Genomic DNA, 13,356 nt, shown 5'->3' with positions numbered 1-13,356 from the left:
TGCTGCTCCAGCGAGGGTCGGGGTGGCTGTGTTAGAAATCAGTGCATGTGCTAATAGACAGGGCTTAATGCACACATAGCCCAGCTGGGTGCCAGCAGCGCCGATACGGGCCCGCGGTCCGGCCGACCACGTAGCCGTGTGCATGAATTATGTGTGTCCATATGAATTATGAGTGTCCAGCCGTATGTGTGCATGCACGCGCACACACACATATATATTTATACGTATGTATGTGCCTATATATACACTGTGAGCTGACATGCACTTCAGAGTTTAATACTTTATTTAGACTGAACTAACTTGCTTCACAGGGCTTTGTTTATCCATTTTAATAAATCAGCTCTTTCAGTTAAGCCTTGCTTAAAACGTTGACCCTATCCAGAGCCTCTCAGAGAGCAGCAGATATAAATATTTGCTTCCACGGCAGGAAAACTCTCCCGAGAATGTGTTGGTGAACGACTGTGGCTTTGGCCTCAGGCAGGGGAGCTGCTAACGTGCTGGTTTATCCTCCCAAGCGAAGGGGACAGGCAGGCAGGTGCTGGCGAGCCTCTCCAAGGCGAAAACGCACATATGGGGAGCTTTCTGCGGCGACGCTGCCGGGCTCCATCCCACCGGTGCCTGCTGGAGGCCAGCTGAACAGGAAAGGAGAGCTGGGCTGGACCGGAGCAGCGAAGGGTGCGCATCGACCCGTGCGGCTCTACCTCGGAGAAGGGGCAACGACAGCACGCGGCTCCCACGCTGGTGGCTGCGTTAGGATGCTCTGGGGTGGGGGGGGGTGCTGTTACGGGGCTCAGGCTATAAACGCACGGCTGCTTCAAAGCACATCCTTGGCCACCGATTCCCTTGCAACCAAACGGGAGCCGAGTTCTCAAACAGTTTTAAGCATCCAGGTTGAAGATGCATTGCAGAGAGGCTGTTCCTTACCGTGCTGTCAGGTGGTAAAGGCAAATAGGATCGGGGGAGGAAAAAAAAAAAAAGAAAAAAAAAGCAAGTAATCTTTAAAATAGAAGTCCTCTGAAATTGCTCTTGGCTAACGAGCCTCTCCCTGCAGCGGCAGAGCGTCATCTGCTAGGCGGCAAATAATCTCGGGGAGAACGAGGGCAGCCTAGATTTCAAGAATAGCTTGAGTGCACGTAAAAGCAAGGAGCAGGGTTATCGCACCGCCCTGGCGCGGTGCTGGGGGCACTGGGAGAGCAGCGCGGCGCTGCAGGTAGAGCGGCGCGGGCGGCGTGGGAAATGCTCGGGCCGTGCTGGCTGGGGCTGTGTTCACAGGGCTGTGCTAGAGCAGCTGACACCAAGCAGATTTTTTGTTTGTTTGTTTGTTTTCCAGCTCCTTCAGCCTTCACCTAACTTCTCTCAGTAATTAATGACCTCCCCCCCCCAACCTGCCCGAGCGTGGCCAGTGCCGCTTGCTGAGCCGCCGGTGCTGGAGGCGAGACACACTCTCAAGGGCTCCAGCAGGTTTTGCTGTATCATTCATCATTTGCAGGGGGAATGGAGGAAACTGCTCGCTCAGTGCCATATTGCAGCTAGCAAGCTGCAGCGCCCACAGCTTCGCCTTCAGAGGAAAAAAAAAAAAAGAAAAAAAAGAAAAGAAAAAAGAAAAACACAGCATCTCTTCTTTGTCACCCACAAGAGTGTAGTCTGTCCTCTTCCATCACACTTTGTGTCTTTTATTTATAGATTTTTATTTTATTTTACAGAGCCAGCAGAAACTCTCCGCTCCTCTGTACGCGCCGGCTGCTCCCACGTGCCGCCCCGGCTCGCTTCGCCCGAAGCTGCCCCGGGGGGAGGCACCAGCCCCGCTGAGACTCCCCGTATGGCAGAAAATTATGGCAGCAAGTAATACACCTGATATTAGACTTTTCTTTTTTTTTCATTTAGCAAAGGTACGAATTTCCCCGTGACGTTGAAGAAAAGGCCTGAGCGCCCTCCCGCTCCGGCCAGGCGCCCGTGGCCCTGCACCCCGCGCGGGCAGAGAGGTAAACCAGCAGGGCCAGATGGCTACGGAGCCGGATTTTACAGGCTTGTAGCTCCAGCCCTCCAGCTCAGTGGGTTTGTCAGAAATGTTTAATCATGGCCTGAATAGAGGCTAACCGGGGAGGGGAAAAAAATTCTTTCCTCGTGCATTGAAGCATATAGGACTTCTGGAGGCCACATGCAAAAAGAAAAAAAGGGTTTGAAACCTGAAATTCCCACTGACTTGGTAGTCTCCCGACACTATCGTTCCTCTAAAATGTGACACAAGATCCTTGTGTCGTGTGGGCGAAGGGCACGGTGGAGGGGAGCATCACCTGGGACGCAGCCTCATCTCACCAACGCGTCTGGTCTGCTCCCAGGGGATATGCTGAGGCCGGTTCAAACACCGGCCATCTGCAGAGGGCACCCAGATGGCCTCTCCGGTGGCAAACGCTGGTGTGTGGAGACCCTGCACCACCACCGCGCCGGCTCCTCGGGGAGCCGCGCTGGTACCCGTGATTGCACGGGGGAAACCGCCCAGACAGCAGTGATTAAATTACTCTTCTCTCCGTGCGTGCGTGCAGGGGAAAAGGCATTGCAGTCGTCCCTGATGGCTCTACACCTTGGAGAACGGTCAGACGTGCCTTGCACGCGCCGCTCACGCAGGCTTTTTGGAGAGGCGATACGCAGTTAAGCGGAGCAGCGCTGGGGATTAGTTTTTGCCATTTGCTCTCGCTACGCCAGCAGTTGGGTCTCAGCCGCACGAGGTGCTCAGATCCCACAGACAACGCTCATCGTGCTTTTAATCGGTGACAATGAGTTAAATTGTACATATTAAAAGCCAATTATATAATAATCTGCAGTTAGGGTCATACTCGCCATTGGAAGCAATACCCCTCCCCTACTTACCAGGCCTGTTTTGGAAAACATCTAAAGATCAGTGATCTTTGCAAGAAAAAGACTGTTATTTATAAATTACAGGTTGAAGTGTAACCGGAGTCACGCTACGGATTTCAGCTGAGCTACGCTGAACAGCACTTGGTGAAGATTTGGCTTTTTCAGCACTGCAAAATCCACCGGGGTCACATCAGCCCGCAGCGGCCGGGAGGTGTGCTGTGTGCAGCGGGCCAACTTTGCAACTAAGGAACGCTCCTTAAAAACAAAAACATACACGAGACTCTTCCCTTTGGATGAATATTTCCATTTATTCCAACTGGAAAAAACATTTTTTTTTTAAATATACTTAAGTGTTTTTTTTTTCTTTTCTCTTTAAAGGAATAATAATTATCACATTGTCCTTTACAAACAACAAAAAAATTCCTAGCAATAGTTTGTGGTATGGAGACATCCATCGTCAAGGTCTCCTGCATCTGCTGCTTTGAGTAGGCAACGCTTTGTTCCCACGCTCCTGGCCAGGGTGCCGAGGCCAGCGCCAGCCCCGCGGCGGGCCGCATCCAGCCCCTCCGCCGCGGGGCCGGGGCTGGCGGCCCGGCTCACCCCAAGATGCTCCTAAAGCTTTTGGGCAGCATCGCGGGGCAAAGCAGAGGTTTCCGTAACCCCTGCCCGGGGCGCCCAGCCGCATCTTTAGGTGCCAAGAGCCTCTTTGCCAAAGCTCCCGCTCCGCTGACGGCAACGGGAGCTTTGCCTCCGGGGGGAGACGGGCGCGGGGACGCTCCGCCGCGAGAAGCCGCGCTGGTTTGCCGCGCCGCCACCGCCGCCGGCCCTCCGGGCAACGCGCCTCCGCGCCAGGACCTCAACGGTTTGAAAGCACACAGAGAAAAACTCACATCCACCATAGTACAATACAGCTGAGCCCTATTTATATAACACTCGACCGTGCCGACGCTGCCGGTTGGTTCGTGCCAGCTCCAGGATCGGGGCCTGATCCCGCCCCGGGAACGAGCCCCCGGCGCCACGCGGCCTCGCCGGGGCAGGAGCAGACCCGCGGGGAGCAGCTCGCAGTCGAACGCGTTAGGTAGTAGGCAATATTGAAACTTCCACTTGGTAATGAACAGCAGTTAACATAACCCAGGAAACTAGAGCACCATAAGACAAGTCTATATTCAAAACAACGTCATGCTGACATCGCACAATTGCACCATTACACTTTTATTTACTCCAAATAATAGTTCAACGTTTAGTAACTTCAGCATTCTCTACAGAGATGTAAAATTCCTTCTCCAACTTTGGTCATTTACAACTTTGCAGACATTTGGTAGTTCTGGTCTTTTCTGTTTAACAAAAAAGTCACTTTTGCAACTGTCAGGATTCCTGTATTTGACTGATAGAGCGTACCTGAAAATCACAGGCGTGAGCAGACTTCAAAATGCCACCGAGGGCTCTTCAAGATTTAATGAATCAGAAAATGTTCTCTTCATTTACCAGGAAACAAAAAACTTAAAAAAACAGGGAGTTAAAAAAACTCAAACAAATAACAACTCAAAAATTCACTGATATACTTAAGAAATCTGATGATGAAATGAAAAGGGGATTCCAAAGTACCATTGGTTTAGCTCTGGCTGAAAACAGTTATGAATGTGCATGCATTTCCCAGTGACTCCTAAGATATAGAAATTCCTCTGATATTACAAAATACAAAAATATTTTCTCCAAACTCTCATTTACATTGCATTTACAACAATCATGGAAATAACTTAGGCTCCCACACTGTCTGAGAGACAAATTACTTACCAAAACGGGTCATGAAAAACAAAAGTGTGGTGGAAAGCAAAACCTACTAGCAAACTGATGGCTATAGTAAACCGTGGTAACTAAAACGTATGGACCAACACAACTTTAAAGGGTGGCAGTATTTGGGAGAAAGAGGAAAAACTACTAGGTAAATATTACAGGCTAAAGTGAACTTTTTTTTTTTCCCCTCAAAGTAAGATGTGCAAAATATATTCACCGTGCCCACGATTATGACTATTTATAGAAGCCAGTCTACAACCTTCTTACAAATCCCTAATCTTCAGGTCTTTTTGTTACAACAAAAGCGCTTACATGATCTAAAACAGTGCAAGTTTGTGAGTTAATTTACATTCTCTGAAGGTGCCTGGCAAGGATGCCATTAGGATATGATACAGTTTTTGCTCTTTTGCCTTTTCCGGCTGTGTAACTGTCCTCTGCCGCCCAAGGTGGAAGACTTGGGCATGCTGTAGGAGCCGTACTTGTGCAGGAGCTCTTCGCTGGTCACGTACCGGAGCCGGGCGGGTTGCGGAATCGGCTCCCCGAGGAAATAGCCTTCGTTGTCAGACTCGGAGGAGGAGGAGCAGGTCGAACACCAGTCGTACTCGGCGAAGTAGGGCCCCCACCGCTCGCCCAGGTGGTTCTGCAGGGCGAGATCCGACACCGTCCGTGGACACTGGCCGTAGACGTCCCTGCGAGGACCGTGCTCCCTGGCCTCTCTGCAGCTCCTCTGGTGCACGAACTGGTCGTAGTCTTCCCTGGCTCGCAGGGACGGCCGCTCCTTCAGCCGGCAGCACTGCTCGCTGGCGAGGTGCAGGGCGTTATCCGAACGGGAGCGGCGGGAGCGCCGAGGCCTGTGCGGGCGGTAATGCCGGTCGTCGTCCCGCAGGGTAGTTCGTCGGCGCGTGCGTTCGCTCATGGGGGCGTGCCTGGTGCCGTCCTGCGCGGCCAGTTTGCCGCCGGGCACCCCGCTGCCGTAGTCGAAGCTCTGGTGCATCCGCCCGTGCGACGGCCGCTCTCGGTACCCGATGGGGCTGGCCAGGTTGTGCAGGTTCGGCTCCATGTCCTGGTACTGCTGCACGGACAAGAGGCTACGGACGGACTCGGCGCTACGAAACTGCATGGAGGAATTCAGAGTCCCCATGTTGCTCATCTTCTCCGAGACGTTCATGCCGGAGTCTTTGCTCAGGTCCGGCATCGAGAATCTGGAGAGATGCTCCTGGCGCTTGGCTCCGCCGTCCGCAGAGAGGCCTTTGCAGGGAAGGGGGAAAGGAGGAAAGAAAAGAGAGTTAAGGAGGAGAGTTTTCCATCAGCAGAGCTGCAGCAAGAAGAGCTGTTCCTGGTCTGAGACTGTGGACTTCAGTTCTAAAAAAAAAAAAAAAACCAAACCCTTGGTCTTTCAGATGCCCTCCTAAAGGGCTGCTCAAGAGGCTGATTTCTTTCTTTCTTTTTATTTATTTTTTTTTAAGAAAGCACACAGTTCCCCCTTTGGGGAAATCTCACTCATTTAAAGTGTTTTGAGTTGGACTCCAAGGAACGTTAGGTCCTTTTCATGACTTCCTTCTCCATACGCCTGTGCTGTCTGCGACTTGACAGGAATAACAAGCGATACCCAGCGACAAATTCATGCGTCGGAGGTAACCTGAGGTCTCCAGCACGCTGAAGTAACTAGGGTGCCGTGATTCGGCACCCACACCTTGCACAAGGATGTTGCACACGTTTTGAAGGAGTTAACAAAAACCAAAGCCAAAAACAGGACCACCAACTAATTCAGGCTCGTCCCCACGCCGCACAGCCGCAGGCCCCAAGGCGACGCGTGCGGCGGGCCCACGTGGACGCGGCCCTAGGCTCGGCCAGGGGCAGGCAGGCGTGCACGGACGCGGGCTGGCCCCCCACCGCCGCGCGGCTCCTCCCGGCGAGGGGGAGGCGTCTGTCCCCAGGCACCGCACGTCACACCGCCGCCGGAGCTCCGGAAGGAGCGGGAAACTACGTGAGGCCGGAGACCACCCACTGCAGGCAGAAACGGAGCTCGAGGGTCAGGCTGCGAGCGGCTCGCTGCACATATCCAGGGAGCCGGACGTGGAGAGGGGCCAGGAGAGAGAGCTCCAGCTTTCCACGCGGCCCCGGTGAACTGCCCCGCATGGGAAAGCGGCCCGCCGGGTCTCCCCCGCGCGCTCGGCGAGCCCTGAGCTCCTTCCTACGAGGTGCTTTTCATCAGCCTCCAGCCTGGAAAGTCTTCAAGCAGACAGCGGGGAAGCGAGGAGTCAGCTCAGCACCCTCCCACGAGACGCTCAGCAGAGCCCACCTCTCCCCAGGCCCCGGCCTGCTTTCTGGGTGTTTTCTGGCTATTTTCTGACTATCTCCCCGTTGGCTTGACAACTGGCAGCAGTAAGCGCTTGCGTTACAAGCTCAGGACAGCACATTTCGCAAGCTCTTTTGGAGGAAATACAGTTCAGCCCAAACGAAACGCAGAGTGTTTGCTTTGGCACTTCCCTCCTCGTCGTTCTTCGCCGATCGCCCTGCGCAGACCCGATCCTGAGCCCGGTGCACCATCAGCACGATTTTCAACATGACGCACACCCCTTATGCAATCACCGAGAATTTAAGACTTTGTAAATTAATTAAAAAAAAACCCAACAACCCAGCCCAAAATTCAAGAATAAACTGCTTTTTCCCTTAATAAAAGCTGCTTACATTTCATCAAGAGCTCAGCTCCTTTGGCATTAGCTGTTGCCTGCAAACATTAACGACAACAAGCTCTGCCGTTAGCAAGGTCCTGCTTACAGTCGAGTTCAGCGTTTCTTTGGACTTGGCCTTAAAGTGATCAACCGATACGGCAAAAATGGGCAAAGTCTTTCAGAAGTGCCCATCCCGGCCTAAACCTATGCTCCAGGGCACCAGCAAGGGCTCCAGCACTTCAGTGTCACCTGTCATTGATATTTGATCCCAGCTCCTGCACTATTTGGCTTTATTCCCCAAGTCCCAGCTGCTGGAGCCACGTTATAAAGCGAGAGTCTCTTGCTTGTTTGCTTTTCTGCTTTAATCAAGATGTTTCTCGACTTTATGACTGCAGAGAAAAGTGAAGCGAAGGCAGCCCCCAGGTGCCCTAGGCAAAGTGAGAGGCCGGGCTAGGAAAACAAAAGCCACGTTTCGGTTCGGAAAGGACACGCTTTCCAAGCCCGCTGCAGGACTTCTCGAAGCCACCGCGATCCCTTGGGTGGGAAGCGAGTCGAACCGGCCCCGCCGCCGTCTGAGCCTCCCGCCCGCCCCGTCTGCTTGGCAATGGTCCTGACTGGGAACGGGGCAGGCAAAGCACCTGGCCAAGCCGCGGGGAAGCGCTGCCAGGCCGGCCAGCGTCCCGAGGTACAGCGGAGCGCAGAGGATGACCCTGCCTTGGACCACAGCTGCTCTTGGGGACCTGCTGGGCAGAGCAGCCTTGCGCGCTGGGAGCCTCGGGGACACGGGTGGCCAAGTGTAAGTCTGCTCTCTGCTACCCTCTAACACAGCTTTTACGCTTTGGCGGAGAAATGTTTACATCATACGAGTGCTGATCTCCGTTTCCTGGCCTTTACTGCAATTCTGGTGTGGCAACTCCATAAATTCACTTCCAGTTGCAGAGAGGGAAGCTAGACTCAGCGGGTCTCACGGGGTGTTTTTGGAAGAGCCCTGGGTCTCCGGCCCCCCTGCAAGCACCCCCCAGCACGCAGAGCGGGCATTTCTGCTCTTCCTCCTCAAAGTGCTGGCCAGCACGCGGGGAAACCGGCTCAAAGGACGGGGCTCATGATACATGCACAGGTCATACCGCAAGGTTTAATCAGCGATTATTAGGTCCAGGGGACATTTTTGCTGTTCATCCAGATGGCCTGATTATAATTAAGCACACACATTTTTAAGATCTGGAATTGCTGGGAAAACGTTGATTGTAGCCCGAATCCAGCGCTGAGCACGTATACCGGGATCGCCAGCAAGCAGACCTAAGGGCGCGACAGCGCATGCACTCAGGAGAGCGCGACGAAGCACGCCCGAGGTCAGCCAAAACAGCTTAATTTCTGCATGTAACAGAGCGCAAAACTTTTTCCTTGCAGAGGGCCAAAGGAACGTGTCTTTCGACACGCTTGGCGGGCTCCACGCACGCGCTCGTAGCGCTCCGGCAGCAGCTCACCCGGAACGTCACGAGGCCGGGGGCCGCCGGAAAGGCCGCCGAGGGCCCGGCTGCCGTGGCTCCGGCCCCGCCGCCTCCCCCGGGCCCCCCTCGGGAGAAAGCATAGCCCCTCCACCGCCCACGCGGAGGCCAGGAGGAAGAGGAGAAGGCCTCGGAGAAGTTTTGGTGCTGAGATCAGCTTCGCCAAGTCCAAACTAAACCCATTTAGAAAGCATCCCGCGTTTCACGCCGCTTGCCCAGGTTAAATTTTCCCACTTGGTTTGAAGCAAAGCAGACGGAGCGCTTGCACCGTAGGAGGGAATGAGGTGAACCTCAGCGGAAAGAAAAAGCTCCCTTTGCTTCACTCTTACAAAACTGAGTTAGTCTGGAGATCCCCAGATTTGTTTTTATCTGCAGTAGGGATGCTTTTCTCTCATTCGCAAGCCAAGCTTTCTTTGCACAGCAATAACCATTTGCCTAAAAAATGTGATCTAGAAAGCATGACCTACGAGGAAAGTTTGAAAGAACAGGGGTTGTTTAGTCTAGCGAAGCGAAGGCTGAAGGGGATATAATAACAGCTTTGAAATACAGAAAAATGCTTGCAAAGAGGAGCCCTGCCTCAGCCCTGCGCCTGTCTTACAGCACGTCCCCAGGGAAAACAGCCAACCCCTTGCAGCCCCCATGCAATCCCCCCTTCCCTTCTGCGTCGGGGCAGCCTCCGTTCGCCGCAATACGGGCGCGCGCTCAGGCCAAGCTTCTCCACCGGCACGGGGGTCTGGAGCCTGTCTGCAGACCCAAGCGAGATTTTTAGGAGCTGCCCCCAAGCTTCCAATGCAGGGAGAGGCTGAGCCATTGAACGCTTCTGGAAAACATGCCCAGATCCTTCAGCTTTACTACAAAAACAAAGAGAAACAGGGTGAGTTTTTTTTTTTTTTTTTTTTTTTTTTTTTTTTTTTGGGGGGGGGGGGGAGTTGTTTTACAGCTTTCAACCTCTTCTCACACTGAGGAAGAAAAGGGGAATGGAGACAAACTAAGCAGCTGGGTCCCTTTTTGCAAATCAGTCTTGCAAGGATCAGAGATGATACACTTGCATTCATACATTTTATCTGTCTCTTTTCTGGATACATCACAGTTGTTTTGTCCTTGAAAAACAAGCTAGATGGGGCCTTTGGGCACCTTACAATACAGACGACAAGAAAACCCGGTGCCATACACGCGAAATTGCATTTCGCACCGTGACTGCCCCAGTTTAACAGCTCTTTCTCCTGGATTTATACCTACAGTAGATGAGACGGGGACATGAAGCTCTGCTGTTATCCTCGACCAAGTGCGGTTTCTCAAGGAAGACGTAAGTCTTTTCTCCTTTTGCATATGCCAGTGTCACCATTCGACGCGACCCTACCTCCAAAACACTCTTGCTCTCTGCAAGCAGCACTCAAACAGACTGTTACAGGAGAATAAAATTTAGCCTGCAGGTACTTTCTTAAGTGGGCTATTAGAGCAGCTGGCATTTTGTGGAAATGGCTGCTTGGAATCAGCAGAGATCAGCTTTTGATTTCTGATTCGGCTGCTAGGCACATACCACGCTTGCAAACCCGCTTCAGAAGACGATGCAAGCACCCTGCAGACTAGCACCGCTCTGGGAATACTGCAAACCTTGGGGTCGGCCTGTTCCGGATCGAGTATCCTCTGGGAAATGATTAACCTCTGGTAAGATCACACTCCTCCCTGTGAGAGAAAGTCCCTGGATAGACTCATCCTGGTTGCTTAATGAAGGGAGCTGGGGTGCAAACACTGCGCAGTACCCGCTGCTTTGTGTTGTTGCTAATGCCATTAAAAAAGAAGGAAAAAAAAGCAAAAGCAGCCAAAGGAAATCAACTATAAAGGATAAAATACAGTGAGAATCAGCTCCTTTGAAAGAAGAGCCGGGAAATGTTCTCAGATCTCAGCTGAGCATCCCCAAGCAGCCCCGAGCGCCAGGCTTCCCGGGGACGCTCCCGCCGCCGCCAGCGAGTCCTCGTGCGCCAAGGGCTCCTCGTCCGAGCGGTGCAGAAGTGTTTGCCAGATAAAAGCCGCGAGAGGAAAAGGCGAGCTGGGATCCTCGAGCAGGAGCCTCTCCCCCTTTGCCACGGCAGCTGTTCGAATCCCACCGGCGCTCGTGGGGATCACACAAGCACGACCAGAGCGGGACGGAGACGCTGCCGTCTAGTTTAAATGCGGAAACAAAGCAAAAGGAGGGATACGGCTTAAATTCCGGTGTGCAGCCAGCGTCCCTGCTAACACATGGATGCAGGCGGTGCGACAGCAGGGCTCAGCGGAGCACGTCAGGGGTGAACGCCCACGAACACAGGCTTAGCGCGGTGTCACACGTCTCACCTCGCTCACGAGGAACTCGCTTTAAACTGATTAAGTCGGGCCCGGTGAGTAAATGCTCCCTAGGACATCATTTAATTCCTGCGGGAGAGCAGCACTCCTAACTGCCACCGCTTGCACGTGTCCGTCTGTCCAGCCCTGTGGGCATTTGCACCAAGGACATGGTCCGTGGACACCAGGGAGGACAAGCCACCCGGCTGGCAAAGCCCAGCACCGGGACACAGGAGACTTGGGATCACTTGGGTCCAGCAACGTACTTAAGCATGGACGTAAGGTAAGCTTGAGAAAGGACGCCTGGTTCAAACATCATTACTAAAATGTATTAAAAATATTACAGGGACAACATCTGGTCGCAGCAGGCAGCCTTCTGTCCAGAGGACACACTCAGTTTGTTATCTGCTTTTACTGACATCTCCAGCTAATTATTGGTTAAGTCGTAATAGAAACATCACAGCAAAAACTCCGCTGCCAGGAAGGAATCAGTCAGCTTTTAACATGTGCTCTGCAGGTCGGGGACTGTTTGCCCTTCAGCTCCCTATAAAAACAGAACGCTTTCAGTGATGCCATAAAAACATTAGATGGATTCGGCATTAATTATTTCGTTTTAGAAGGTGGAGCAACCGCGCAGAGCTAGTAACTCAAAGGGACTTGTTTTTTGGCACAACGGGAAGCCTGGAGCTTCTTGCAAAGTACGCACCCGGGCTTGCTGCGTGGAAGTCACCAAATGAATTTACTGGAGGACCCCGCATGTTTCCCGAGCATTATTTATGGGAGCTTAGCATGTGGAAAAGGGCGTTCTGGAGCAAGCGGCGCCGCAGCCTGGTTCTCATTTGCAAAGTATTTAGCACGGAGCTTCCTTGCAGGGGGCCCCGGCTGAGTGCCTCCGGCGGCCAGGCTCGGCTGTCGCCGGAGCAGGGAAACGCCGCAAAGCGAAGCGGCCGGGCGCTGCACCCCGCGTCCCTGCCACCCCGCCGCCAAATTCACACGGTCGCTAAAGCTGCGCTTTAAAACGGCTTTGCAGCTGGTTTCAGGAAAAAAAAAAAAAAAAGGAAAATACTCGCGGGCAGGTCACCAAATCCCCGTGTCCTCAAATACTGCCTATTAAATGGGATAATAATTCTCCCTCTTTGTCCGCGATGCTCTCCGCTGGAGGAGCTGCCTGTTACGAGCACAGTGCCTAGCCCTGCAGCTGCAGCAGAGATGGTTTCCAAAGCAAGAAAAATTATTAGATCTCAGGCATTAATAAAAATGTTATCACCGCACTCTTCAGAGGTACTGCTTAAACTCATTACAAGCCTCATCATGCTGAGCAACTTCTCCATAAAGCAGGAAAGAACAGAGTCATTAACGCTGACATCGTCTGCAGGGATATTTGCATTTTAACTGTGTATGGAAGTCGGGTGCCTTTGACAGATCTCCTGCCCAGCGCTTTAGGAAGGGGCTTCTAAAACGGAAGACAGAATGAGTTTTCACCCTAATACGAGCTGCTAAGCTTCTTGTCTCTTGACCTGTGTCCTTGATGCCTTGTTGCACTTAATCTCCAAAGCATGAAACGACCACCTCCGTAGCCGTGTACTGCTCACACGAGCTCGGCGTCGCTCAGGGCTGTTTGTACTGACGGGGTTTGCACAACGTGGGTTTTAACAACGCGAGCTGCTTTTGAAACTCGAGGCTTTGCTTCCAAGAACCTTGTTTCTGAGAACGGTTCCCAACTCCCTCTCCACGCCACGCTGCTGCTTCTCCTGCGGATAGCTAAGCTGCTGGAGCAAACCCCCCTGCATCCCGTTAGCTCCTCGCCTCCCGCCTTTGCCAGTTAGGGAAATTGTGGCTGAGCACGGAGACGGGTCCAACCCCCGGCGCGGGGCTGGGATAACGCTGCCGACCCGCCGGCTGAGGCTGGGCGCCCGCGCGGAGCCAGGACACGCCGGCACGCAGGGACACCCTGCAGGCTCCGAACACCCCCCAGGCTGCTCGCTACGGATGAAAGCGGGAAAGATGGACTCGGTTTTGCAGGGGGCAGGCGCAGGGCATGCCCGAACCCACGCAGTGCCTGGCTCCAGTGCGAGAGCGCTGCGGGAGCGGAGGAGAAAGCGAGCCAGTATCTCTGGCTAATACATCAGACGTGGGATTTTCTCTTCCAAGAAATATTCTGCTTAGGGACTCTGGAGCAAAAGACGTTCCTTGTGCCAGATTAG

General features: G+C 53.2%; 1 protein-coding gene across 3 annotated transcripts in view; it reads right to left on the bottom strand.

Moving 5' to 3' along the window:
- Positions 1-4,052: 4,052 nt before the first annotated feature.
- The window catches only part of PRICKLE2 (prickle planar cell polarity protein 2), a 39,994-nt gene continuing 30,690 nt past the window's right edge, over positions 4,053-13,356 (bottom strand). For all 3 annotated transcript variants that reach the window (XM_062585311.1, XM_062585313.1, XM_062585312.1), the window contains one exon: positions 4,053-5,898. In XM_062585311.1, coding sequence (XP_062441295.1) covers positions 5,030-5,898 — 869 coding nt within the window. In that variant the 3' untranslated portion in view covers positions 4,053-5,029. The remainder of the gene's footprint in view (positions 5,899-13,356) is intronic.

This window comes from Rhea pennata, chromosome 12 (genome assembly GCF_028389875.1).
Source record: "Rhea pennata isolate bPtePen1 chromosome 12, bPtePen1.pri, whole genome shotgun sequence".
Classification (NCBI taxonomy): domain Eukaryota; kingdom Metazoa; phylum Chordata; class Aves; order Rheiformes; family Rheidae; genus Rhea; species Rhea pennata.
The sequence above is the reverse complement of the archived record's forward strand: the minus strand, read 5'-3'. Positions and strand labels throughout refer to the sequence as shown.